The sequence below is a fragment of the Aphelocoma coerulescens genome, chromosome 7 (genome assembly GCF_041296385.1).
Source record: "Aphelocoma coerulescens isolate FSJ_1873_10779 chromosome 7, UR_Acoe_1.0, whole genome shotgun sequence".
NCBI classification, from domain to species: Eukaryota; Metazoa; Chordata; class Aves; order Passeriformes; family Corvidae; genus Aphelocoma; species Aphelocoma coerulescens.
In genome coordinates, this window is record NC_091021.1 from 38064771 (window position 1) to 38088799 (window position 24029).

Consider the following 24029-nt stretch of genomic DNA (forward strand, 5'->3'; position numbering starts at 1 on the left):
CAGCAGCAAGAGTCTGCAGAGTTCCCTGGCACTGCAGGATTAGGGAAATTCCTGCCTTGGTTCTTGGGTTTCTCTTTTGCAGTCTCCTTCTGGGAATGCCCCTCTGGCATCCTGCAGCACAGAGGGATGGGGTTGGAATTCTTGGAGAAGGGCACGGAATTACAGCAAAGTCCAGGAGCTGAAATGCTGAGTCTGTTCATGTTCCTGCTGCTCTGAGGGTGACAGAGCAGGGCTTCTCCTGTGGTTTGGGGTTTTTTTGGGGGGTCAGGCAGAAGATATTTAGATATTCCTGCTGAATTTCAAGGATTTCATCCTTGCATGAGGCTGCTCCTCCCCAAACTGGGTGTCTGTGGCTTGGGGCATCTCAGCTCAGCAAAGCTGGGCTCTGGGGGAGTTAAAACTGAGTTTTCCTGGGTTCAGCAGCATCCCGTGGTTTTGCTCCACAATTACCACAGGTGAGCCACCAAACCTGAAGGTTAAAGGACAATGGGAGCCACGGGCCTTGGGAAAATCGCTGCATTCCTGGAGGGTGCAATCAGTGGTGTCTAATTAAGTCTGTCCTTGGGAGGAGGGGGGGAAATCACTGGCTCAGGCCTCACAGATGGCACAATCCTTGAGTAATCCACCAGCTCTGGGTGTAATTAAATCAAAATGTCTGCAGGGCTCGAGCTGGTACTTCCACATGGCCTGGGAAAGATCTGCTAAAGCCAATTTATATTCAGAATTCCGAGCGGCGATAAAGGAAATGACCATGGAAAAACGGCTGTTTTCCTCCTTTAATAAAGGAAAAGCTGTCGTTTCAAAGTGGAATCAAGTCTATATTCAGCTTTAATCCCCCTCTTAGCCTTACATCCTCTTGTGAAGTTGCTAAAGTGTGTTGTGGAAGGGGGGAAAAAATAGTCTGAAGTTGAAGAAATAGTAAATCCTCTTGGAAAAGCTGTTACGGGGGATTTTCTGTGAAATGGGAAATGGGAAGTGCTTCACAGTGTTGGTGTTAAGCTCCACCAGGACATGGGGCTAGAACACAGCCAGGACAGCCTTTCTGACAGGCACAGATCTTTCTTTGCTGCCTGAATAGCAGGATAAAACTTGAAAAAGCACTTCTTTTTTCACCATAAATTAAATTGATGGGCTTTGACCCCACAGCAGAGCTTTCAGTGCTCCGTCCCCATAAATCGGTGTTACTGTATCAACATCCTGAATGAAACCAGCTCTGCCTCAAATGTTGCACTTCACCTGTGGAAATTATTGTTTTTATTCAAATCTGAGCTTTAACGAGCAGAGAACTCTTTGGAGGAATTCCCCAGCTGCAGTGGCAGCAGCACCACATTTTCCAAACCCCTTTTCCGCGAGGTTACAGCAGAATCCATGAGAATATTTGTGGTTTCTTTGCATTTTTAATTCCAGCTTTCCAGCCCACCTTGTCCTTGGTCTTGCCTTCCTGTTTCTGGCCCCTCTCTTTCAGTGGGACATTCCCTGCCCATGGACTGAGATGAGCTGTAAGGTCCCTTCCAACCCAAACTATTCTATAAACAAAAGTGGAATCCACTTCCATCCCCTCTTGTTTGAATGCAAATCCACAGAAATTTCTACTGATTGAAACAGTGACAGCTGTGGCTGAGTGTCCCTCACACTTCAGGTTTTACACCTGGATTTCTCCTCTGAGCTAGAGGAGCTGTGGAAAGGAAAATATAATTACCATGGGGCTTATGAGAATATTTAATTATATGCATTTATTGTCACTTCTGAAAAATTTTTAAGGGATAAGTTTACCTGGTGCTGCCAGAGGTCTCTGCAGCACAAGTTGGAATCTGAAGGCTCCTCTGGCTGAGGTAAAATCCAGCTCCACCAAAACCACTGCAGGAAAGTGGCTGGAATGTTCCTGGTTTTGTGGCTGCCTTAGGAATTCCGTGTTCTGCTGTGCTTTGGAGTGTAGGCACAGCTTGGGTTGGATTTGAGCGCCCTGAAGGAATCCCAGCAAATCCCTGTTTATCCCAGTTTAGGAAAAGCTCCTTTCCACTCTTAGGGAAAACTCCCTGAGCAGCAGCACAGGGTTGGTTCCAGTGAGATTTTCAGGGGTTTCTCCAGGGAGAAGGGATGGGGAGTGTGGAAATGGGGCTGTGGTCACGGTGTGGTGGAGCAAGGGAGAACAAAGTCTTGGGGGGTGTTTTTATATTCAAGTTTTCCCCTTCCTCAAGGATTTAATTTTAATGAATTACCTTTTTTTTCCATTCTCATAATCTGAAATAAAATGGTGCCTCAGGTGGGGAGGACTTTTTAGTTTTGGAGCAGCTCAATGAGATGTGGTGTGGTGTAGGGTTTGACTGCTGCAGGAGGGGATGTGATTTGTATAACATAAATAAAATATTCACAGTTTCGCTCCAGCTGAGTGCTGCTTTGTAGGGAAAGCAGTCAGCAGTGGAGCTGATTTATCCCCTTTTTTTTTTCCCCCTCAAGATGTTTGTGGAATTCAGGGGCAGGAACCCAATCAGTGCTTTAACCACAGGCTGTGGGGTGGAGGGAGAGGTGGTGTCAGTTCTTTGTGTGAAATTGCCTTCATCCCTGGCTGGTGCTGGGAAATTCACTGCCATTCCACTGGCTTTGGCTAAACAAGGCAGTGGCTAAAATTTATATTTTAGCCTGTATTTTAGGCCAACATTTTTATGTATTATATATTATTTATAGTCTATTATTTATTGTTATATCTTATATCTTATAATATATCTATAGTTATATATTAACATAATACAATTATATATTAACATAATATAATTATATATTAACATAATACAATTATATATTAACACAATATATTTATATATCAATAGAATATACTTATATATTACATATTTTATATATTATTTTTTATATATATAATATCTATATTTTTCACTATATTTAAGGATGCTAATAAAAGCTGAAAAAGTGGGAAAATAGGTCAGTGTGACCCACTGGTCACTGACAAACATAATAATAAAAACCACATGCACATGTGCATGATTTTCTTCTATTTTGCTAAAAAAAGGTAAAAAAAAAAATTTAGCAATTTCAGATCAAATTTGATCTCCCGTGTTTGGGAATTGTGTGGTTACCTGCTATATTTTTCGAAAATAATAACAATTCCCTCCCACTGTTTGGAGTAAGAATCTTTTTTGTGCTGACGTGGGCAGTTTTAATGGGACAAAGATTTATCCCAGAGGTGTGCCAGAGATTCCAGACACCGTGTTCTGATGGAATCTTCGACTGTGGACTTGTTACTGTGTATTTAAGCAGTTTCATGGAACGTTTGGAAGCAGCATTTCAGTGTGAGCTGTGGTCAGAGAAGGGTTTTATCTCAAAATGAGGTTTCCGTTCCCATTTCTGTGGCGTTGCCTCTCCCGGATGTGCCTCGGAGAGCAACGCAGGGAAATTGTTGGGATGAGTTAATCCTCAGTTCCTGCAGGAACAGGGGAAGGTGGTTGTGCAGAGGAACATGGAAAGCAGGAGTGTTTGTGAGCCATGGCTCCCTGGCAATAGGCCCAGCCAGCTCCGATTGGAATATTTGGCTGGAATTCTCAAATCCCCATCACCCAGATCTTCCCCCAGCGTAGCAGGAAGGAGGAACAGGATGTTTCAATGCTTCTTGTCACTGACAAATTCCCAAAATCCTGCTTTACAGGGAGAATCGGGCTGTGAGTTGGATGTTTGTTGTGTTTGTCACTCAGAGGGTGAGAGTGGAAACAGCAGCAGGAGCTGACAGGACAAAGGGGTTCTCCATGGGGTGAGGAATTCCAAGGTGTGGAGTTGGTTCTGCCACCTTCTCTGAGCACTAACATCAAGTTAACCCCTCCCCAGAGCAATAAACATTCATAGAGACCCTCTGGAAGGGGGAAGTTTGGATAAATCTCCCTCCTGTCTTGTCCCTGAGGGAGGATTCCCGAGTTACTGTTGGGTTTTGTGTCCGCAGGGAAAACTGCACGACCCTCAGCTCATGGGAATCATCCCCAGAATTGCTCACGACATCTTTGATCACATCTACTCCATGGATGAGAACCTGGAGTTCCACATAAAGGTAAAAGTGGAGTGACATGTTATGTAATGGGTTGAAGGGAAGGAAATCCATGGAAAATCTGCCTTGGAATGTTGTGGGGGGGTTTTTCTCCTCCATCCCTTTTATAACTCAAAATCCAGCATTTATTACTGAGGGTACTTCCTAGAAATCACCTCATGCAGCTACTGGAATTTTTTTCTGGAGTGTGTGTCCGGCTCAGGTTTGCTGGAACCACCCTTTGGGTGGCCAAATACTGATTAACTGCAGCTTCTCCAGAGATTGGACCCCACTGGGTATGATCAGAAATGCCATGGAGCTGCAGGACATTTGGGAAAAGACTGACATCCTATCTCAAGGACATGGGGTTGGAAGTGGGGGAAGATTGGGCAATCCGTGGAAGGATGTTTAGAAGTGATTTTTGAATTCCTGGTGCACAGGCTCCTTCTGATGGAGGTCCAAGGCTCCGTTGGAACAGCTGCCATGTTTTTCCATGTCCCTTCCTTCATCCCAGCCATGTGATGTCCCAAATGCTTCAGAGTGACCTTTAATTCCCACTGTCCATCCCGTGTCCCGGGGAGCTCTCAGCCGTGGGGGGCCCTGGTCCATCTGGCAGAGCCTGGGTCAGGCTGCAGCTTCTTTCCAAGCAGACATCAGTAAAATGGCCATGGATTGCAGGGAAAAGGAGCTCTCTGTGTCATCCCTGCCCCAAAACAAAACCAGGCCTAAATACTTCGGTAGCTGAGCACAGATAGATGTAAAAACATTCTCCCTTCTCCTGCTGCTCACTGAGAATGGAGCTCTGTCCTTTCTGTGCCTAAAAGTTAGAGATAAGTGCTATTTTTAGTGCTATTTGCATTAAATTCTTTGAAGTGCTCCTGAGGGAATATTTGTGTATTTATTTTAATAACCTTGCACCTCTGAACCAGCTCCTGGAAGGGCTCAGTCATTTATTGGGAACCTTCTCAGCAATGAGGTACAGGCAGAAAAAATATTACAAATAAACCATGAAATACTTGCAGAGACCTTAGATTGTAAAATATGGAGAGACCCCTCTGAATTCCCACAGGAGTGGCACAGATTCCCTCCCCTCCTCTGGAAAGCTTTCCCAGGGCTGCTACAATTCCACACGACAGCCCTTGGATACCAAGAGATGGGGACCCCAAGCCGTGGGAAACTCCTGGTGTGGCATGTTGGAAACCACGTTCTGCCAGCACTGTTCCAGTGGTTTCCCACCAGAGCTGATCAATCTCTCCCAGAAAAGCTGCCTGAGCAGCAGAGAGTGGTTGTACAAGGAGCTGTCAGGGAGAGAAATGTTCTGTCATCAGCAGCCAGGGTTTAACCAAACTCTTGTAATAACTGAGCCAGCACTGAAAATTAATAGCATTTTTTCCCTTTCTCTAGTGGGGATCCATTTAGAATTTGGTCTCTCCTCCATGTGTTGGTTTTCAATGTGAAATATTAAGTCTGGCCTAAGTGGGCTCTTGGAATCAGCTGGTCCAGAGGAGGGCTTTAAATGGGGAAGTAAAGGCACAAAAGCAAAATATATCTGTATTTAATAGCAGTTGTTACATGGAAAGATCAACTCACCTGTATAAAAAGCCCAGACATTATTCTTCAGATGAGAGAAAATGAGACTTCACTAAATACCAGGAGTTCATTGATACCTAGAATGCAGCCTTTCCTGCTGAATAATCTGGATAAACCTTAATTAGGGAAGGGTTAGACCTTACTCCCCTCACATATTTCTGTTTGTTTCTGTGAGTCAAATACCCTTTTATTAGGAAACTCATTCATTTGTACATTCATTCATTCATTCTCCTCCTTAATTTTTTTTTCTTGAGGACAATTGTCTCTCTTTGTTGCAGCAAAGCTCATTTTCATTTTCTTCCTTGGATTTGATTCAAGGCAGAACGGTCACGTGTGCTTCATTTAAAAGTTTAATTTCATATGTATTGCTGAGGCTTATGGAAATGGTATGGTAAAGGTGCTCTCTGCTTTTGTGGGGGTGAAAATCAATGTACAATCTTCTACAGTCCTCAAACCCGACCCTTCCCGTGGTGCAGCTGCACAGGTGTGGCGGGAGCTGGATTGGTTTGATTCAGCTCAATGTTTTTGCCAATTCTGCCTGTGTTACCCAAAAAAAAAAGAAGAGAAGATTTGCCTGAAGGTTTTTTTGTGTACTTTCCTGATGAATCATTGATAAATGGAGGAAGATCAATGGCTTGTAAATCATTCAAGACACAAGTGTGCTCTCACGAAAAATGTAATTCAAACTGTGTGGGAGGTGGGATTTTATTTTTACTTTGGTGCTTTGACAGGGGTGGAAACACAGAGACAGCAATACATTAAATCAGCAACGTTTAAATCTGTAATGTTTGTGATTATTTAATTAGGTTTCCTACTTTGAGATATATTTGGACAAAATAAGGGACCTACTTGATGGTAAGTTCTGTGCTTCTTACGTGACTGAGCGCCTTGGCTTCATGCAGAGCTTTGAACCAAAGCCTGAGGGGAAGCTGACTTTATTTGGGAGGGGATTAAATTTAAACTGTGTGCCAGGGTTTGAGCAGGAGAATTTTGCAGTTTAAATCATCTGATCTGTCTCCTGTGCACCTGCCTCTGCAGAGCACGAGCTTCGTTCTGAATCAGAGGGCGCTGAGGATTTCACAGCCTGCAAGGCGGGGCTGGGCCTCCTTGGCCATGTGTGTTCCTCAAGGAAAACTGATTCCAAAATGCAGGGAGTGTTTTAGAATTATCCCTTGCTTCTGTCAGGCAGTTTGGTGGGGAGGATCTGCTTCTTGCACAGTTCATGCCTCTACCTCTGCATGTTGTGTGTTAATGAAGGTGAATTTGTTAATCAGTGTGAGGACAGAAATGTCTGCAAATGTAGAAGTGACTGTAAATGTAGAAGTGACTGTAAATGTAGAAATGACTGTAAATGTGACACTGAGCTGTTCTGAATTCCAGGCTGCTCTGCTGTCTCCTCTGCTTTGCCAAAACCCAGCTTAGTCTGGGCTTATTTGATTCACCTAAGCAATAAACAAAAGGTTTTATGCCCCAAAGTTGACTATAAATAAACAGGTACAAGACTGACAGAGCAGGGAGCAACTTCTATGTGTCAAAAATATTAGAGGTTCATAAGGAGTGGGGAGTGACTGCAGACCTCATTTACGAATTCCCATCCCCAAAATGTGTCTGTCATGCCTGGAGCTGACACATTATTTATCACCTCTGGAATATTCCTAATGATCTGCACGTCTTTTCCAGTGTCAAAGACAAACCTCGCTGTACATGAAGATAAAAACAGAGTCCCATATGTTAAGGTAAAAGAATAATTTAATCCTCAGCTTTTCATTCTTTCCCACATGTGCATTTATTTACACATTTCCATTTGCATCCAGCGTGTTTGCTGAAATAATTCAACTCCTGTTTGAAGCCTTGAATGTTCAGGTTGTGTTGGTTCCTGGGTTTAAACAAGTTTCCTGAAATATTAATGGGCTTGAATCATGTTTGTTTTATTTTCTTGGCTTTGAACGTTGCCATTTTGTTAGGATGCTGTTAAATTTTAAGTATTCACATTCCCCTTTCATGTCAGATATGAAAGAGAACAACCTGAGGAATTTTGTTCTTTAATATTTTGCTGCGTGGATGCTGTAATCTCGCAAGAGCTCAGAACAGATTGGTTGGGTTAGGAATTACTTGTACGACTTTCTGGGCCCTCACTTCAATTCAATACGCTTGACATGAACATATGTGAGCCTAAAGGATAGATATATAATATTTTTCTGTTTATTCTCAGCCTGAGGAGCAAAAAACCCCCATAAAATTAAATTATTCAGTGCTGTTGCATGAAGAGAGAAGGACTTTGCATTTTGTCTTGTAGTTTGAGGGGGAAAAATTAGCTTGGGTGTGAAATCTAACCCGAATTAGGAGTATGTGTTGTATCACTCCATGTTTCCCATGGAAAATTTCGTGCTGTGTGTTTGGATTTCACCGAGTCTTTAATCTTGTGGAAAAAAATTGGCTCCCAAGTTTCACCCCAAAGCACGTTCAGGTCCATTGCCTCACCAACGATCCTGTGGGATGCTAATGGTTCTCCTAATTATTTTGTTCATTAGTGCTAAATGCTCCTCATGCTAAACATTCCTGATTCATTCCTGCTAATCACTGCTGACTTGCCTGTCCCCAGGGTTGTACAGAAAGATTCGTATCCAGTCCTGAAGAAGTCCTGGATGTCATCGACGAAGGGAAGGCCAACCGGCACGTGGCCGTGACAAGTGAGTGTCCATGGAATTCTCTGGCTCTCCAGAGGGGCTGCTTGTGCTTCCAAGGGATTTATTGATCCCTCCTGTCCACCAAGGACTCAGAGTTAGTCTGTGAACGATGTAATGGTGCTGGAATGATAACACTTTCAATTAATTGACTGTACTTTTGTACAGAACCTCCATTGACTGTCAGCTCTGAACTCTGAATTTAAGGCATGGCATGAACTGGAATTGCTCCATAAAACATCACAGCACGGATTTGGGCTCAGACTGAAGATATTTTGGAATTATAAAGAGCTAAAATGATGTACTTACATGTTCCTTTGGGCTGCAATTCCCTGGTCAAACAGCAGCCAGAGAGCACAGGGCCATTTTCAGCCTCTGCCTGTTTATCCCAGCAAAGCAGTGACTTGGATTGGGTTCCAGTGATGGCAAAACAAACAAATCTTCAGGAATTAAACCCCAAAAGAACCCAAACTTCTTGATGTTGTGTTGCATGAGTGGGGGTAAAAGGGTCTGTTCCCAAATTTGTACTGGAAGATGTCCCTGATCCAAGCAGCCACCGTGGCAGAGCCTCAGTTTATAAAGAAATTCTTGGTGGTGGGGTGGTATTTTGGGTATATTTGGGGTTTTTTGTGTTTCCATTTTTAATTTTAATTTAATTTGATTTCTTTTGACACCCTGGTTAACTCCTTTCTCTTCTCTGTCCCTGCCTTCTTGCTTTGGTAAATATTACATTGCTTTTTTTGCCATCATACTGATAGAAATTTGTTCTGAGCAACATTTCCTCCCACTGCTATTTTCTTTAACAAAAAATACCCAAATATTAATTTGCTGAGTGAGAAAGTGGCTCCTTGATTCTTAGTATTTTCTTGTTGCTACTTTATGAAATTCCAGCATAACCTGGTTACAATCAAACTTATTTTTAAGTGGAAGCTGAAACTGCAACTGTGTTTTACCTATCACCTGGGCAAAGGGGGATTTTCACCTAGGTAAGCAATAAAAAAGTGACATTTGAGTCTAAACAGTGTGGTTTGGATGAAAACTTTGCTTAAATGTGAGATCCTCTCCCAGTCACACCGAGACCTGCCCAGCTTCTTTGGGGTTTGGAATTTGGTAGCCATGGGCCAGCTCGGATGGGATGGAATTCCCTGCCAGGTTTGAAAGGCATTTAAACAAACCATGAAAGGCATTTAAACAAAAGGCCTGACCTGTGGTTGCAGATATGAATGAGCACAGCTCGAGGAGCCACAGCATCTTCCTCATTAACATCAAACAGGAGAATGTGGAAACGGAGAAGAAGCTCAGTGGGAAGCTCTACCTGGTGGACTTGGCTGGGAGTGAGAAGGTAAATTCTCCTTTCTCCTGGGCTGCTCCCACTGGGATCACCACACTGAGCATGTGAGGTTGTCTCAGAGAGGTTTCACAGAACTCTCACCTTAGATTATCAGTAATAGGGCTGTTGTAGTTTTTTGGTTAATGTGGGCTGGAGGAAAGGAGCAGATCAGAATTATTGGTGTGAAAGGCAACCCCCCAAGGTCTGCATTTGTAATGGAGTGAGCTGAACCAGTGTACTTTTATATAGCTTTACATTTACATCTGTGGAGCTGGAAAAAGGAATGTAATTTTTATATAATTTATCAAATTAGATGTTTTCACTTGCTCATATTGTCATGTCCTGGTTCTAGGTTTTTCTGTAATTATTTCACATATTAAATGGGTGAAATACCAGCAGTTAATGCAGTTTTCAAGTCTCCTTGAAGCTCCCTGAATCTTGATTGTGGTGACTATTTCTGCTTTCCAATGTAGAAAATAAACCCCAGAAAAATAACTTTGATCTGTTTACCAAAAGAGTAGAGGTTTAGAGCAGTGCTGCAATGCAAAAATGTTTCCCAGTTCTCATTCTGATGTCTTCTGGAGTGTTCAAAATCAGGTTTATTGGGATTTTGGGTTGCTCATTGTGACATGTTAATTGATAACCCATAGGTACAATGCAGAAGTGATTTGCCAGAGTAATTAATCATGGTAATGATTGCATATGAATGTTAAATTAAAAGCTCTTTACAATGTTTACAAAGTGAGGGCCTGGACAGGCACTGCTCTTCTCTGAAAAATAAACTTTTGTGGTTTGTTATGTCTGGACATGGTACAGAAAACCTGAGATGGGGGTTTCCTGGGTAGGTTGTCTTCCTAAAAGACACAACTATTTTTAATTTATGTCATTTTTAGGTGAAAGTACAGATAGTTTTAATTTAATGAAAAATATGTGGCTTTATCCTACATTTGGATACTTTGGAAAATTACTCATTTTGTTATATTTGTGTGGTAGCAGAAAGGAAAAATACCAGCAAGTTAGAATGGTTTGAAATAGAATTTAGCAGTTTTTAGGATACCTTTGTCTTGGTGTGAAAATGGGTTGTTTTCCACCACGTGTCATTTTTGGCCTGCAAAAGGAGGCAGTGGCCATGAACAAAACCTGGCCTGATATTTTTGGTCCATGCAAGCAAAACACAGAGCCAAGATGCTCATTTGGTGGCCACTGAGAGTCTCCCTGTGGTGCTCCCTGTCTGTATGGACAGCTTGGCCTTGGAAGTGCTTCCCAAATGTCCCCAAGTGAGCACAGACTTCTCCCTGAATAAAATTAGGGACAGCTTGCTCTTGGAGTGGGAGAGAAGTGGAATTATTAGAGGCTTGTGCTAACAGAGAAGCTGATGTAAAATTCTCCTCGTCCATGCTGAGCTAAGCTGGGATTTGCTCCTCCAGGAGCATCTTTAGGCGCAGCTCTGCGGGGCTGGGGCTTCGTGTGCTGCCAGCAGAGCCTGACTCTCGCCTGCTCTCTTTGGCAGGTCAGCAAAACTGGAGCAGAGGGGGCTGTTCTGGATGAAGCTAAAAATATCAATAAGTCTCTGTCTGCTCTGGGCAACGTGATCTCGGCGCTGGCTGAGGGAACTGTGAGTAATCCTGTCCGTGGGGGTGCCCAGGGGCTTTCATTTATCTGTTTCTTTGCCATCCATGGGAGAAAAAGGAGCTCACATTTCAGTTCTGAAGGGAGAAAACATTGGCTGACCAGCCACAAACCAGTGACACTTTGGCTGTTCTGCCCGAGATAAGGAATTAATTCTCTGTGATGTCACTGGTTATCAAACCTTGGCACAATCAGAACAACTGCGTGCTTCAGATCCGTTCCTCCTGGCCTCACGTTCTCTCTTACTGCTCTGTTTAAAAGAACTGTTCTTGTCTCTTCCTTGTATCTGGATTAGAAAACCCACGTTCCCTACCGAGACAGCAAAATGACCCGGATCCTCCAGGATTCCCTGGGTGGGAACTGCAGGACCACCATTGTCATCTGCTGCTCCCCCTCCGTGTTCAACGAGGCAGAGACCAAGTCCACGCTGATGTTTGGCCAGCGGTGAGTCCCGCTGGGATCAGCCTGGATGCATCCCTGGGGCTCCTCCAGGTGTTGGAAATCCAGAGCTTGTGGTTTCTGGAGTTGGTCAAAAATTGGAGAACTTCAGAGAGCTGTCTCTTCATTCCCAGAAAAATCAATGTTAATGTTGGCCAAGCTGCTCTGCTTGGAAGCCCCGCTTGATTTTCCTGCAGGAAGTACAAAGTGTTATCTTAATTCCTTGAAATTTTTATGGGAAAGATAAAGGCACTGGGCAGTTTTCTGTGGAAAAATTCAGTTTTGCTGTATCTGACACTGCTCTTGATGCTTTTTAAGAGGTGTCTTCTCCCCGAGTTTCACCTCAGGGATCATTGTTATGGTTGTAAAAAGTATCTTTAAAAATCAGGAAAATTAAAGAGTGTGGACTTTGTAATATTGACAGCTTTGAGAGGTTGCCACAGCAGCTCGTGGACCTGATGTTTGGAGGATCTGGACAATATAGGAACAAAAAGTATGGAAGGATGCAGAAAGAAAATTTCTCTTGCATGTGCATTTATTGGTAACAGTGATATGAAATGCAGTGGGAAAGTGTGCAGAAATAGGTCAGGCTCATTATGTAATTACTGCTTTTGTGGTAATTGAGGAGAACTCGGATCCTTTGGAAAATTACTTGTTTTGTTTGGTTTGTGTAGCAGCAGAAAGGAAAACTACTGGCAAGTTAGGATTGTTTGAAAGAGAATTGAACAGTTTGGAGGATACAGAACTTTTGCCTTTTTTTGAAATTGGGTTGTTTTCCACCACATGGAGTTTTTGGCCCACAAAATTCAGTGGCCATGAACAAAATCGGGTTAAAGAGTTGCTTTGTAGTTTTATTTCCCCATTGTGTGGCCAAGATGAGTTTTAGCTACTGAAGATCCAAACTTTTGCTGCCCAGATCACGCCCTGTGTGGAGCAAACACGAGCACTGAGATGCAGGAATTAAACAGAGAGCACCGACAGCTCTGAACTCCAGCTTCCAAGTTAAATTGCAGCTTACATTCCTCCTGGTTTCATTCCTCTTCCCAGCAATCAGAGAAATTTGCCTTTCTTTTTGGGGCAAAGCAGTTTTCCAAGTGACTCTGCACATCCTGGCTAAACATTCAAGGCTTTCCTAGGAGGAGGAACATTTTGAAGGGGATCCTCACTGAGGATGGGAACTGCAAGAACTGGGGAAATAGGGAAATATTTGTGAGCTTGGTTGGGGTTTAGGATGGAACAGGAGTTCCTTGTGGACAGCACTGAATTGGCAGGAAGGAAATCACTTGTGTTTCCTTGGGAGGACTGGTGGTCCATGCAGAGCAGCCCATGGATTATCCATGCACAACGTTCTCTGTCAGCACTGGGGTGGGAATGGTGCTGCCTGATGTGGATTCTTTTCCAGGCTCTTGGGTTGTGGTGTCTCATTTGTCTGCTGTGACACAGCTGAGGACCTGAATAGCATTAGGGGAAGGCCCATGACTCATGGCTGATTGCTGATTCCTTCATTTTTCCTGGGAAAAAAAGAATTATGTCCCCATTAAAATAAATGTCAGGAATAAAATCCATCTTCACAGGAGCTTTTGTACCAATCAAATTGTACAAGTGCTCCTCTGCTAGTAGTGAATCAGCTTTTTTCTCTTTCTACTCCGTCTTTCCTTGTGTTTTTATATCATTTTTAATTTTAGTTGTCAGCAAGGGCTTCATCCATCATCAGGATAAACTTCTTGCTGTGGTGGTTTTTTTTTTTTCCCCTGGTACAGTTAAATGAGTGGAAACTTGAGCAGAGACAATGTGCAAACCCCGTTAGGAATTATGTTAAAAGCACAGGGTTACTTTAAAATATTTGGAATTATTTTAAAAGCACAGGGTTACTTTAAAATATTTTTAAGGATAATAAAACTCCTGCTTGCCACAGAGTGCAAATCACTGAAGCTTTATAAACTGCTGGAGGTTTGTCTGTTATTCCTTTCCTTATCCTCTGCTTTATTCAACAACACTGGAGGCATTTGAAGGGACTTGGTGTCTGAGCAGTGAAGGGCCAAGATCTGAGGCTTTCTTAATTCAGAGTGATTGGTTTGGGTTCCCTTTTTCAACGTGGATTTGCTGCAGTAGGTGCTGGGCATTGTTTCCTGCTTGCTTTGCACTTCCTGGCACAATTGTTTGGGTTTGGTTGGAGCTGAGCCCTTTCACAATGATGAAGAGGTGCTGGTTGCTGTTAGCAGGGTTGAAATCTGGGATATTTCTGCCTAGGGAGACAGGAACTCCTGAGCCTGGCTCCAGAGGCTCTGGCAGGAGTTCAGCCTCCCTGCTCAGCCCTGGATAACCCCATTCCCTGGTGGTGACCCCCCAGGCTCCTCCCTCCCTCCCTCCCTCCCTCCCTCCCTCCCTTCTCTCCTTCCTTCCCTCCCTCCCTCCCTTCTCTCCTTCCTTCCCTCCCTCCCCGAAATGGGCTTTGAAAGCCCTGTTCAGCTTTCAGGAAGGATGAATTTCCCTCTCTGACTCCCTTTGATGCTCCAAACAGATGAGTTTTGCTGGGGGAGTTTCAGGGGTGGTTGCGGAGAGTTGGGATGAGCCCAAGGTGCTGCTGGGGGGGTCTCAGCTGAAGCTGGATGTGGCAGCTGACCTTGCACAGCAGCAAGGACAGGACTTGGCTTTGTCCTTAACCCGGGAGCAGATTCCAGAGCTTCTCATTTTCACAGAATCCCAGAATTTGGGCTGGAAGGGACATCAGAGCTCATCTCATTCCCATGGGTAGTGACACCTTCCATAGGTTCCTCCAAGCCCCATCCAACCTGGCCTTGGGCACTTCCAGCGATGGGGAACCCATTATTTCTCTGTTAATTTCTCTCTGGATCACAGAAAAATTCCCAATCCCTGCTGTTGCACTGGGATAAAAATCCCAGAGCAGCTGACCTGGGTTTTGTTGTGCAGGGCCAAGACCATCAAGAACACGGTGTCTGTGAACCTGGAGCTGACAGCAGAGGAGTGGAAGAAGAAGTATGAGAAGGAGAAGGACAAGAACAAGAGTTTAAAGAATGTTATCCAGCACCTGGAGCTGGAGCTGAACAGGTGGAGGAATGGTAGGTGCCAAAAACTGGGAGCTGGATGTGTCTGTGTTGAAATCCTGCCCTAAATCACAGTTCTAATTAATTCTGTCTGATCACTAATTCTAAACTCACACTCAGTTATAACTCACACTTCATAACGATAATGAAAGGTGAAGAGGCAGAAACCAGGCAAACCAGCAGCTTTTTGCAGGAAGAACCAGTGAAAATGCCAAAATTAGTGTGATTTCAGCTGTGGAGAACACGGGAGGCATTCCTAATTTTAATGTTGTTAATAATATTAATAAAGAAAAGGGAAAATGTCATTATATTTGGGGTTTTTTTTAAATAACTCTGCTCCTCAGGCATGAGGATCGTTGTGCTTGAAGGTAATTGAACCTTGGGTTTGGGGATTTTTTATAATTGAATTTAACATTAGAAGAATTAGTCCTTTAGCACAATGACAGGGAGTAGCATCTGATTAGAAGAATCACCATTTGTCTGCTCCTGTGGCTTCTAAATGAAATTTTTTCTTGAGAACAGCCAATTTTCTGTTTAGAAACGTGGGGAATTGCTGTTCAGGGTAGGTTGTAACATCAGCTGTAGGGTGGTAGAGGAGGCAGAATATGGATACATAGAAATGAAAGAGTTTTTATTGAAGTACAAATTAACAAATTTTTATTGAAATACAAATTGAATTAATTTTTTTTCAATCTGCAATGCTGACAAATAATTTTAGCAATCTATCCTCAGTTTGAATTGTTTATTTCACAAGTAAAAAATCAACCCCCAACCTCCAAACCAACAAAAAAAAAAACCCAATCCAAAGAAACCAGCCCTGCATCCCTGAAATCCCAACAAATCCCCACGAATGCTGCTCTGGAGTCCTTTTTATTCTCTAAATTCCGTGTCCTCCAGGCTCTGTGTGTGGATGTGTCTCGAGAAAAGCCTGAACCAAGAGCAAAGGGTGATTTAATGATGAGTCCCAGTAGGTGTGGCACGGGCAGCTCTGGTGTCTCCCGTCCCACTGCAGTCCTGGCAGGATAATCCCTGCTCTTTATGGATGCAGAATGTTCCCTCTGCTGCCTCCCCGTGCTGTTCCTTTCAGAGGAGCTGTTACCCCCTGATTGTGCCTTTCTCTGGAGACCCTGGCACAGGGAATTTTTCCTTCTCAGCACAGCCCCATTGCTATGGAGATGCTGGGATGGGAATTTGGGACCTGCTCTGTTTTCCCTCCTTCTGCCCATGTTTGCCACATGTGGCCACTTCGATTTCCTTCCCATTCTTGAGGAATTTCCTTCCCTTTTTTTTTTTTTTTAAAGAAAAGCCTGGATGGATCCTTTTGTTCAAATATCCCCCTCCTCATCCCCTCCCTCGGTGCTGCCGTTCCATCAGGGTTACCCAGCAATGCATTCAAAAGATTATTGATTTCTTGCCTGACCTTCTGCAATCCCATCCTCTGGAAAGAAGGAGGCTTTTTACAAAGGAAGCTGTCACAGAAATCACATCTTGGATAATATTCCACCGGTACAGCTTATTTCAGGAATGAAGAATTTATTCTACAAAAGAAAAGGGCAGCAGGAAAGGGGTGAGCTCAATTCTCACTGAGGGTTTCAGCACCAAGTGCACAATTCTCCTGTGTTTTACAGGCAGGAGGTTCTCATCCAGTGGATGACAAATTAAACATTCCTTTTGGGAAGCTCCTGGTGGATTCTCCACAGCCTGAGGAGTGTTGTTTTGTGTACAAGGCCCCACATTCTGACCGAACCCCCCTTTCCTTCTCTGCTCCAACAGCAAAAAATCAATCCCCATTTCCCTCATTAATAATATAAAATACCATCAACCCTTCAGAAAGAGGGCAGAAAATATTTGGAGTGAAGTACCTTGATAGAGGTGATGCTGCTTGATTTCAAATTCCACTTTTTCCACTTTAAGCTGGGAAAAAAATCATCTGTATGGTTGGTTGTGCTTTTTCTTGCCCTTTTTGTTTTGTTTTGGGGCCCCACTCAGCCTTTCTGGGCTTTGATATATTTGTCCTGCTGACCTGTTCCCCTGCCAGTGATTGGCAAGAGGAAAGGCTGGTAAAGCTTTCAAGGGCTAAAATATAGGAGCTTTTCAGGAGGAAAAAACCTGATTGTAGATCAGGGCTGGCTGTAACCTCCCCACTCCCTGAGCAGCATCCAGGGTTTCCCAGAGCCTCTCTCCAGCCTCTGGGGAGAGTGGATTTAATTTCTGGTATGAGTAGCTTGCCCATCCCTCATCACTGAGCCTGTGATTGTGACACAATGCTGCTCCCGAAGGAAATATTCCTTGGGGACAGGGATTTTGTAGGAAATGTGTCTGCTGTGTGCAGGCAACCTCTGGAAGTTGGTGTTTGTGCTTGAATTTGCAAGGTAGAAGGTGAATATTGTTTTGAACACCTCTGTCCTGGTGCCCTTCTGGTCTGTCCTCGAGCTGGAAATCCCGAGAGGAAGAGAAATTTAAATGCCAGCAGATTTTAGGCTGGAATTTGGGGGTTTCCCTCCTTATTTACACCTCTGTTAATCCATGGAGTTAATCCTGGGAGTGAAAGGATTTCAGTGCTTTTAGGGTTCAACCTGTTGCTGGTTTTTATAGGATCATTAAGCTTGGAAAAGACCTCCAAGGTCACAGAGTCCATGGAGTTTGCATTTCCATGGAATCATCCTCCACACGAGGGTGGCCACCTTCCCACACCTTTTCCATGTCATTTGTATCCCTGGCAGTGGCACAAAGCCCTTCCTTACTCCCCTGAGTCCCTGAGTGACTGGCAAGGCCCATCCTAAAGTATCCATGGATTTGGGATTGTCATGAGTCGTGTTCCTGCAGGAGAAGCTGTGCCCGAGGAGGAGCAGATCAGTGCCAAGGACCAGAAGAACCTGGAGCCTTGTGATAACACCCCAATCATTGATAACATCACCCCCGTGGTCGCCAGCATCTCCACAGAGGAGAAGCAGAAATACGATGAGGAGATTGCCAGTCTCTACAGGCAGCTGGATGATAAGGTGGGAATGCTTGATTCCAGGTGGAAATGGAAAATTATTGCCATATTGTGGGTGTATTTTTTCTTCGTTTCTTGAGCATTGTGAGCTGGAGAACGCTGGAAAATTCCAAACACTGCGTAAAAGCAGATCCTCTCAGCTCTCCACCCCCTTTCCATGTGCTGACAGTGTTTGGGAGCACTCTCCAGGAAATCAGAGCCAAGTTTGCCTTCAATTTTAAGTTCAGGCTTTTCCTTTCCTTCCGTGATTTCTGTAAAATCCCTCAGCAAACTCTAACATCACCCTGGAGTCACCAGGGAAAGAAACAAATGGTGACTGTCGTTAATAATTCCAGCTCACAATTTTCAGGAAAATATATCCCCATCCCCTTTTGTTTGTGTTGCTGGAGCTGCAAACACAGCCCCAAGTGCAGGTGGCTCATTTATTTATCTCTTTGCATAGCTTGAGGGACATCACTGGCACTTAAAGCTCTCAGCAATTCCCTCATCCAGCCATTAAGAGCTTTGGCTCTTGGAAAGATGAAAAGTGGTGGGGGAAAAAAAAGGCCCAGAAAAAGCCACTCACCACCGTGGATGAGAGCAGCAAAAAGGCTGTCTAGAGAAAGGGCAGCTCTCATCATGAATCGATACTCAATTTGAAAATTCAGTTGTAATTAGCAGGAAAATAGCAGAAAAAAGCCCAGTGTGTCCTTGCCTGTTAAAATTGGAGTTTGGCTGTTTGTGGCTACAGAGGAATCGTGTTTAAACCTTAATTTTGGTGTGCTCGAGGTGTCCCTGCACAGTCTGGTGGCACAGCAGTGTTGATGGCACTGAAAGGAGCAGTTTTCTGTGAGAAATTCCAGCTTTTCTCTGACTGCATCCCCAGCAGCAATCTCCAGCTTTTACATATTGATTAGGGAAAGAAAAAGAAAAATTCAGTCCTTCTTTCACTTTCCTCATCAAAAGCAGCAAAGCCCCTTAAATTATTCTGGAGGGAACTGGCAGCAGGTTTGAGTTCTTCCCTAGAAAACATGGGAAGCATAATTTGGCACGGCACTGTAGGAAATGAGAAGATATTTGATCCCAAACACAGGGATCCCAAACCCAAAATATCTCAATTTACACCAGTGTTGACAGCTTTTACTGCAGGGCTCCATGGATGTTTATTTTTCTCTCCCCTCACAAAGTTTGCTGAATTATTCCCCTTTCTTTTCTAGAAAGGGGAGATAAAAAGTAATCAAATGAGAGCCGTGAAGAGAAATTAAAAATGTCCACCCCTGTTTCATTGCAGGATGATGAAATCAACCAGCAGAGCCAGTTGGCTGAAAAACTAAAGCAGCAAATGTTGGATCAAGAGGAGGTAAGAAACTAAAATAAATAAACCAACCAAAAAAAACCCTTTCCATTTTGCTCCTGAGCCCCTTGTTTAATGATTCTGTCACAGCTGTTCATATTCACTGGCTAAAATTCAATTGGAAAAGGTGTCAGCCAGGTTTAAATTTCATCATAGTCTCATGAAGCCTTTGATAAAATGCCTTGAAATAACAATCCCTCCCACTGGGAAGTGATGCTGGAGGTCCAGGGGAGGAGTGGGGCCAGGATTTTTCACGCCAAATGTGATTTTCAGTGTACCCATTCAGGTATCCAGGCACTATGGGCTACAGGGAGTTAGAGATTTCCTGATATTAAATTACTAATTGTCATTCTTTTGGCAATTAGAGGCAGCAATCTGTGAGATGGAAAAACCTGATAATTGGTGCTGCCACAGATTTGCTGTAAAATCTTGGATTGCTCACTTCAAACATTTGATTGCATTTTTTCTGTTCCTAAAATGAATGTGGTTTTGGGTTTAGGATGGGGAATATGATCACTAAACTCAGTCAAGCCATTCCCTTATCTGTCATTTAGTTTCGAAGATGCAAAATGAGGCAAAAACACCAAGTTCCCCAAATGTTGCTGTGATATTTCTTAGGAATTGCTTTTACTGGGAATCCAGGCCCTCAGAAAGGGTTCCCAAGGTTTTATCAGGGAGAAAACAACGTCTGAACACGTCTGTAATTCATCACTCAGGGTTCACCTGCCCCCTCTGGGGACTTGGCCTGGCTGGGGGAATCTCCAGCTTTATTTTAGTCCAAGATTAAGCTCCTCATTCTCTTGCCACGGCTTGATTTGATTGCCCTGCACTGAGCAGTGCTGCCTGTGGCTCCACCAGCATAATAATGCACTTTATGCCTGCTCAGCCCATTGTTTCCTGATGTGTGCTACGAGTTTATTTGTGTCACCTCACTTCTCCCATCTTTTTACATCCCTTTTCTCACCTAAGGTTGATTTTTCCCTCCCACTTGTCCTCGTGCCTTGCTTTTGGGGTGATGTGCATTCTTCCTGTTTGGGAGCAGCTGACACAATTATTCCCCACCCTCCCTGTTCCAGTATCAGGTTTTCAGTGGCCACTTTTCCCCCTTTTTTTTTTTGCACACATTCCTAGTCCAGCTTTGCTAAGCTATGAAATCTCTGCAGCTGATGTTGTTCAGAACCTTTTTCTGACTCACCTCAGGAGCTTGCCAGGCTCTGACCTCTGAAGGATAAGGTGATATTTTATTATTCAAGGTGTTTTTCCCCACATCAGCTGGCCCTGCTCTCCCCTGGAGATGTGATGAGCTCACTGATCCACGAGCAGCTGCCTCACTCGGCTCCCCTCTAATTAACCAGTCCTTATTTCTGCTTGATTAAGCCAGCAGGTTAATTATAAACCTGAGGCCTGCTGCAGATGAGGCTGATTGGGGGGGGGGGGGGGTTGATACCTTTTTGCCCCTGGCTGCTACTTAAGGTGGGTGTTTTGGGGGATTCTGAATATTCCATCCCCACATGGAACTGATCCACGAGGTGCTGCAGCCATGGACCTTTTCCCTTTGTTTCCAGCTCATCATTTTAACGTGTTATCAGTGGCTTTTGAAAACCTTGCTCCATTTTTCCACATAATATCAGCCAGAATCTCTTTGTTTATGCTGTAGGTGATGCACAGCACTTCTCGAAGGCATGGTAATATTCACAGAGAAAATTTCTTAAGTAAATGTAAATAATAGTTCCATCTGTGTTTAGCAGGAAGATTATTTGAAGCTATTCTGTTGTTTAAATATTTACATGCCATCTGGCTCTGGCAATCCAATGGGTTTTTCCATAACGTGAGTGCACTTCTGAGGCTGCAGCATTACCAGGGAGATAAATTTCCCTTACATCTGAATCCTCTCGGTGCCTCTCTGGGCACATGCCAGCCTCCAGAGCTGCCTCCCTGCTTTCCTATTTTCCACGAGCACTCTGAGCCAAAAAAACCCCCATTTCTCCTGGGACATTCTGCTTTTTGGGTGGTCTGCTTAAAAGGGGGGGGGTGTGTTCTGCTGGGAGTCTCCCACTCAGCTGCTTGGTGGGCAGAGCAGGAGAAATCCACCCAAAACATTTCAGCAGGGAAGGTTTTATTTCACTGTCTGCGATATTATGCTAACCCATAATCCAAACTTCTTGGGAAGGAGTGAATTCTGTGAATGAATGTCCAGACTTGGCTGTTAGGATGAGCATGAGGTCCTCTCCTATCTCCTGCATGGGTTTTATCTGGTGTGATTCCCTATTTGATGTTTTCATGCCGTGCCCTGATTTTGTTCTTATTCTTGAAAGTGCAGTATCAGCAGTAAATGTTAGGTGTCACTTGTATTTCTTTTCACATCATTCTGCAGCACAGGGCTGCTGGTGGGGCTGGGGTTGTGCTGAGGACACCACAGCTAAATTTTCAAGGCTTTACCACCTCACTGAACACTGGTTCAAGGGCAAGGGACAGGACTAAGCTGGTGACCTCTGACAGTCACTGAAACCTCAGCATCTCCCTCAGCAGCATGCAGAGAGTAACTTTAGTAAGTTTTCCAGCCTGGAAACACTCACCAGTGTGTGTGTGTGTGTGTGTGTATGAAGTCAGTATTTTCTTCTGAGATGAATATTTTCCCTCAGCAAATAGGAGCAGCTAATCTGTCCTCAGCATCATCCTTCAGATGAGAACTGAGAATAATCGTCTTAGGTTTGCTTATCGAAATATTTCTGTGGAGCCACAAGGTCTTTGAGGCTGCCTCAGAGAGCCCTTTTCCCTCGGCTCAGTTCAAAGCCCCGAGCCTCTGCTGAAACATTTTACTTTGTGGTATTTTTTTGGTCTGAGCTGCAGCCCTGGATTGAGGGCAGGAAACGTCTTTGGTGCTCTGATGCTGTTTAAAATCAGTTTCTCTGCCTCAGTCTTGGGTCATAATAGGATTTGATGAAGATTTTTCTTGTTGTTGAAGTTCAGAGCTTTTTTTGTGCTTCCTCCAAACACATTTATGCTGGAACTGGTGCTGTTTTCAGGATTTCTCCCCTCCTGCACACAGGATTTGTGCTCACCCTTTTTCCCCCCTTTGCCTGTTTTTCCCCTTTCCAGCGTTGTCTTTTGAAGGAGTTTTTGGGTCACTTAATGCTGCTGTGATATTCCTTCCCAGCTTCTGGCCTCCACGAGAAGGGATTATGAGAAGATCCAGGAGGAGCTGACCCGACTCCAGATTGAGAACGAGGCAGCCAAGGATGAAGTGAAGGAGGTGCTCCAAGCCCTGGAAGAGCTGGCTGTCAACTATGACCAGAAATCCCAGGAGGTGGAGGACAAAACAAGGACCAACGAGCAGCTGGCGGATGAGCTGGCACAGAAAAGTGTAAGAGCAACTTGTTCTTCCTGTTGCTTTTCTCCTTGCTCCCTAAACATTCCCCAAGGGCTTCCCAAAAACCTGCTGGTGTCACCCTCTCTTCCCTGTCTTAATTAACCAACGAAATTGAGGTAATTCAGAAGCTGCTCCGTGGAAGTTGGTGGCAGATTGTAGCTCTTGCAGCAAGGAACTGGATGTGAGAAGTGGCCATCCTGTGTTTTGGATATTTAAAACCTGTATTTTGCCAAGAAAGCTGTGAAAATCTGCCTCATGCAAATGGCAGCATTTTGTGGTTTCCTGGACTCTGTGCGGCGGAGCAGGGATTTCACAGGGAGCCAGGGGATCTCAAGGAAGGAACCAGATAAAAATTAATCGGCTTTTTCAGCTGATGTGTCCTGATCTTAAGGGAAAAATGTGATCTGAAGAAAATCAAGACTGGTTTAGTAGCTTAAAGCATCCTTTTCCCTTAATTCATTACACCAACTTAAGGAACTGTTGTTAACAGCTCTGTTTCATTAAAGACTTTGTTATCTCCCTCAGTAAAACAGATTACCACGAAATCCATCGGAAAAAATTGAATTTTCTATCCCTCTATACCTATTTCTCTGTGATTAACCTCCTTTGATGTATTATGCAAATAAGATTCTTAGCGGATTTGCTACATTTAATAGATCTAAAGTAGCCTTTGGTGGCGAGTGAGTTGTGAAAGTGGATTATGCCAAGGTGGAACTGGATGTGTCAGTACATTGTGCCAGCAGGCACGAGGAAAATGCCACACAAAAACTGCCCAGCCTGCAGGGGGGAGGGTAACCCTTGGTTTTAAACCTTTCCAGAGTGCCCTGACAGCGACCCAGAGGGAGCTGGGCCAGCTGCAGGAGCTCAGTAACCACCAGAAGAAGAGAGCCACGGAAATCCTGAACCTGCTGCTCAAGGACTTGGGGGAGATCGGGGGAATCATCGGCACCAACGACGTGAAAACCGTGAGTGGGCTTTGTGCTTTCCCCAGCTCCTCCTGCAGGGAAATACACTCCAGCAAATCTGGGAATCCCAGAGGGCTTTGGCTTGGAAGGGACTTAAAGCTCATCCAGGTCCAAATCCCCTGCCAGGGCCAGGGACACCTCCCACTATCCCAGGCTGCTCCAGCCTGGCCTTGGATACTCCCAGGGATCCAGGGACAGCCACAGCTTCTCTGGGCACCCTGTGCCAGGGCCTCACCACCCTCTCAGCTGGGAATTCTTTTCCAATATCCCATCCATCCGTGTGTCCTGTCCCTCCATCCCTTGTCCCCAGTCCCTCTCCAGCTCTCCTGGAGCCCCTTCAGGCCCTGGAAAGGGCTCTGAGCTCTCCCTGGAGCCTTCCCTTCTCCAGATGAACACCCCCAGCTCTCCCATCCTGGCTCCAGCCCTGGGAGCATCAGTAGATGTGGAATATGTGAATCCAGCAGTCCTTCTCCCAGGACATTCTGTGTAAATCCTGGCTGAGCACGCTGGAAGACACTGCAGAGCTCTTTGTCTGGCTGGGAGAGGCTCAGTGTCTGGGTTCACAGTTCCCACAGTTATTCCCAGCTCAGTATTTGGGGC

At 44.4% G+C, this 24029-nt stretch overlaps 1 protein-coding gene and 1 long non-coding RNA gene across 4 annotated transcripts in view; one reads left to right on the top strand and one right to left on the bottom strand.

Moving 5' to 3' along the window:
• KIF5C (kinesin family member 5C) overlaps positions 1-24029 on the top strand; it is a 66860-nt gene that overhangs the window by 24338 nt on the left and 18493 nt on the right. For both annotated transcript variants that reach the window (XM_069021321.1, XM_069021322.1), the window contains exons 4-15: positions 3947-4051; positions 6424-6472; positions 7298-7353; positions 8220-8307; positions 9519-9643; positions 11142-11246; positions 11556-11704; positions 14630-14778; positions 17590-17765; positions 19032-19100; positions 22252-22458; positions 23283-23429. In XM_069021321.1, the coding sequence (XP_068877422.1) occupies positions 3947-4051; positions 6424-6472; positions 7298-7353; positions 8220-8307; positions 9519-9643; positions 11142-11246; positions 11556-11704; positions 14630-14778; positions 17590-17765; positions 19032-19100; positions 22252-22458; positions 23283-23429 (1425 nt within the window). The remainder of the gene's footprint in view (positions 1-3946; positions 4052-6423; positions 6473-7297; positions 7354-8219; positions 8308-9518; positions 9644-11141; positions 11247-11555; positions 11705-14629; positions 14779-17589; positions 17766-19031; positions 19101-22251; positions 22459-23282; positions 23430-24029) is intronic.
• On the bottom strand, positions 15472-20406 carry LOC138113236 (uncharacterized). 2 transcript variants are annotated; one of them, XR_011152059.1, is made up of 3 exons: positions 20290-20406; positions 16184-16301; positions 15472-15691 (listed from the first exon to the last, which is right to left on the bottom strand). It is a non-coding gene; the product is annotated as an uncharacterized lncRNA (long non-coding RNA). The 2 variants fall into 2 exon arrangements; XR_011152060.1 differs by lacking the exon at positions 20290-20406 and adding an exon at positions 16626-17572.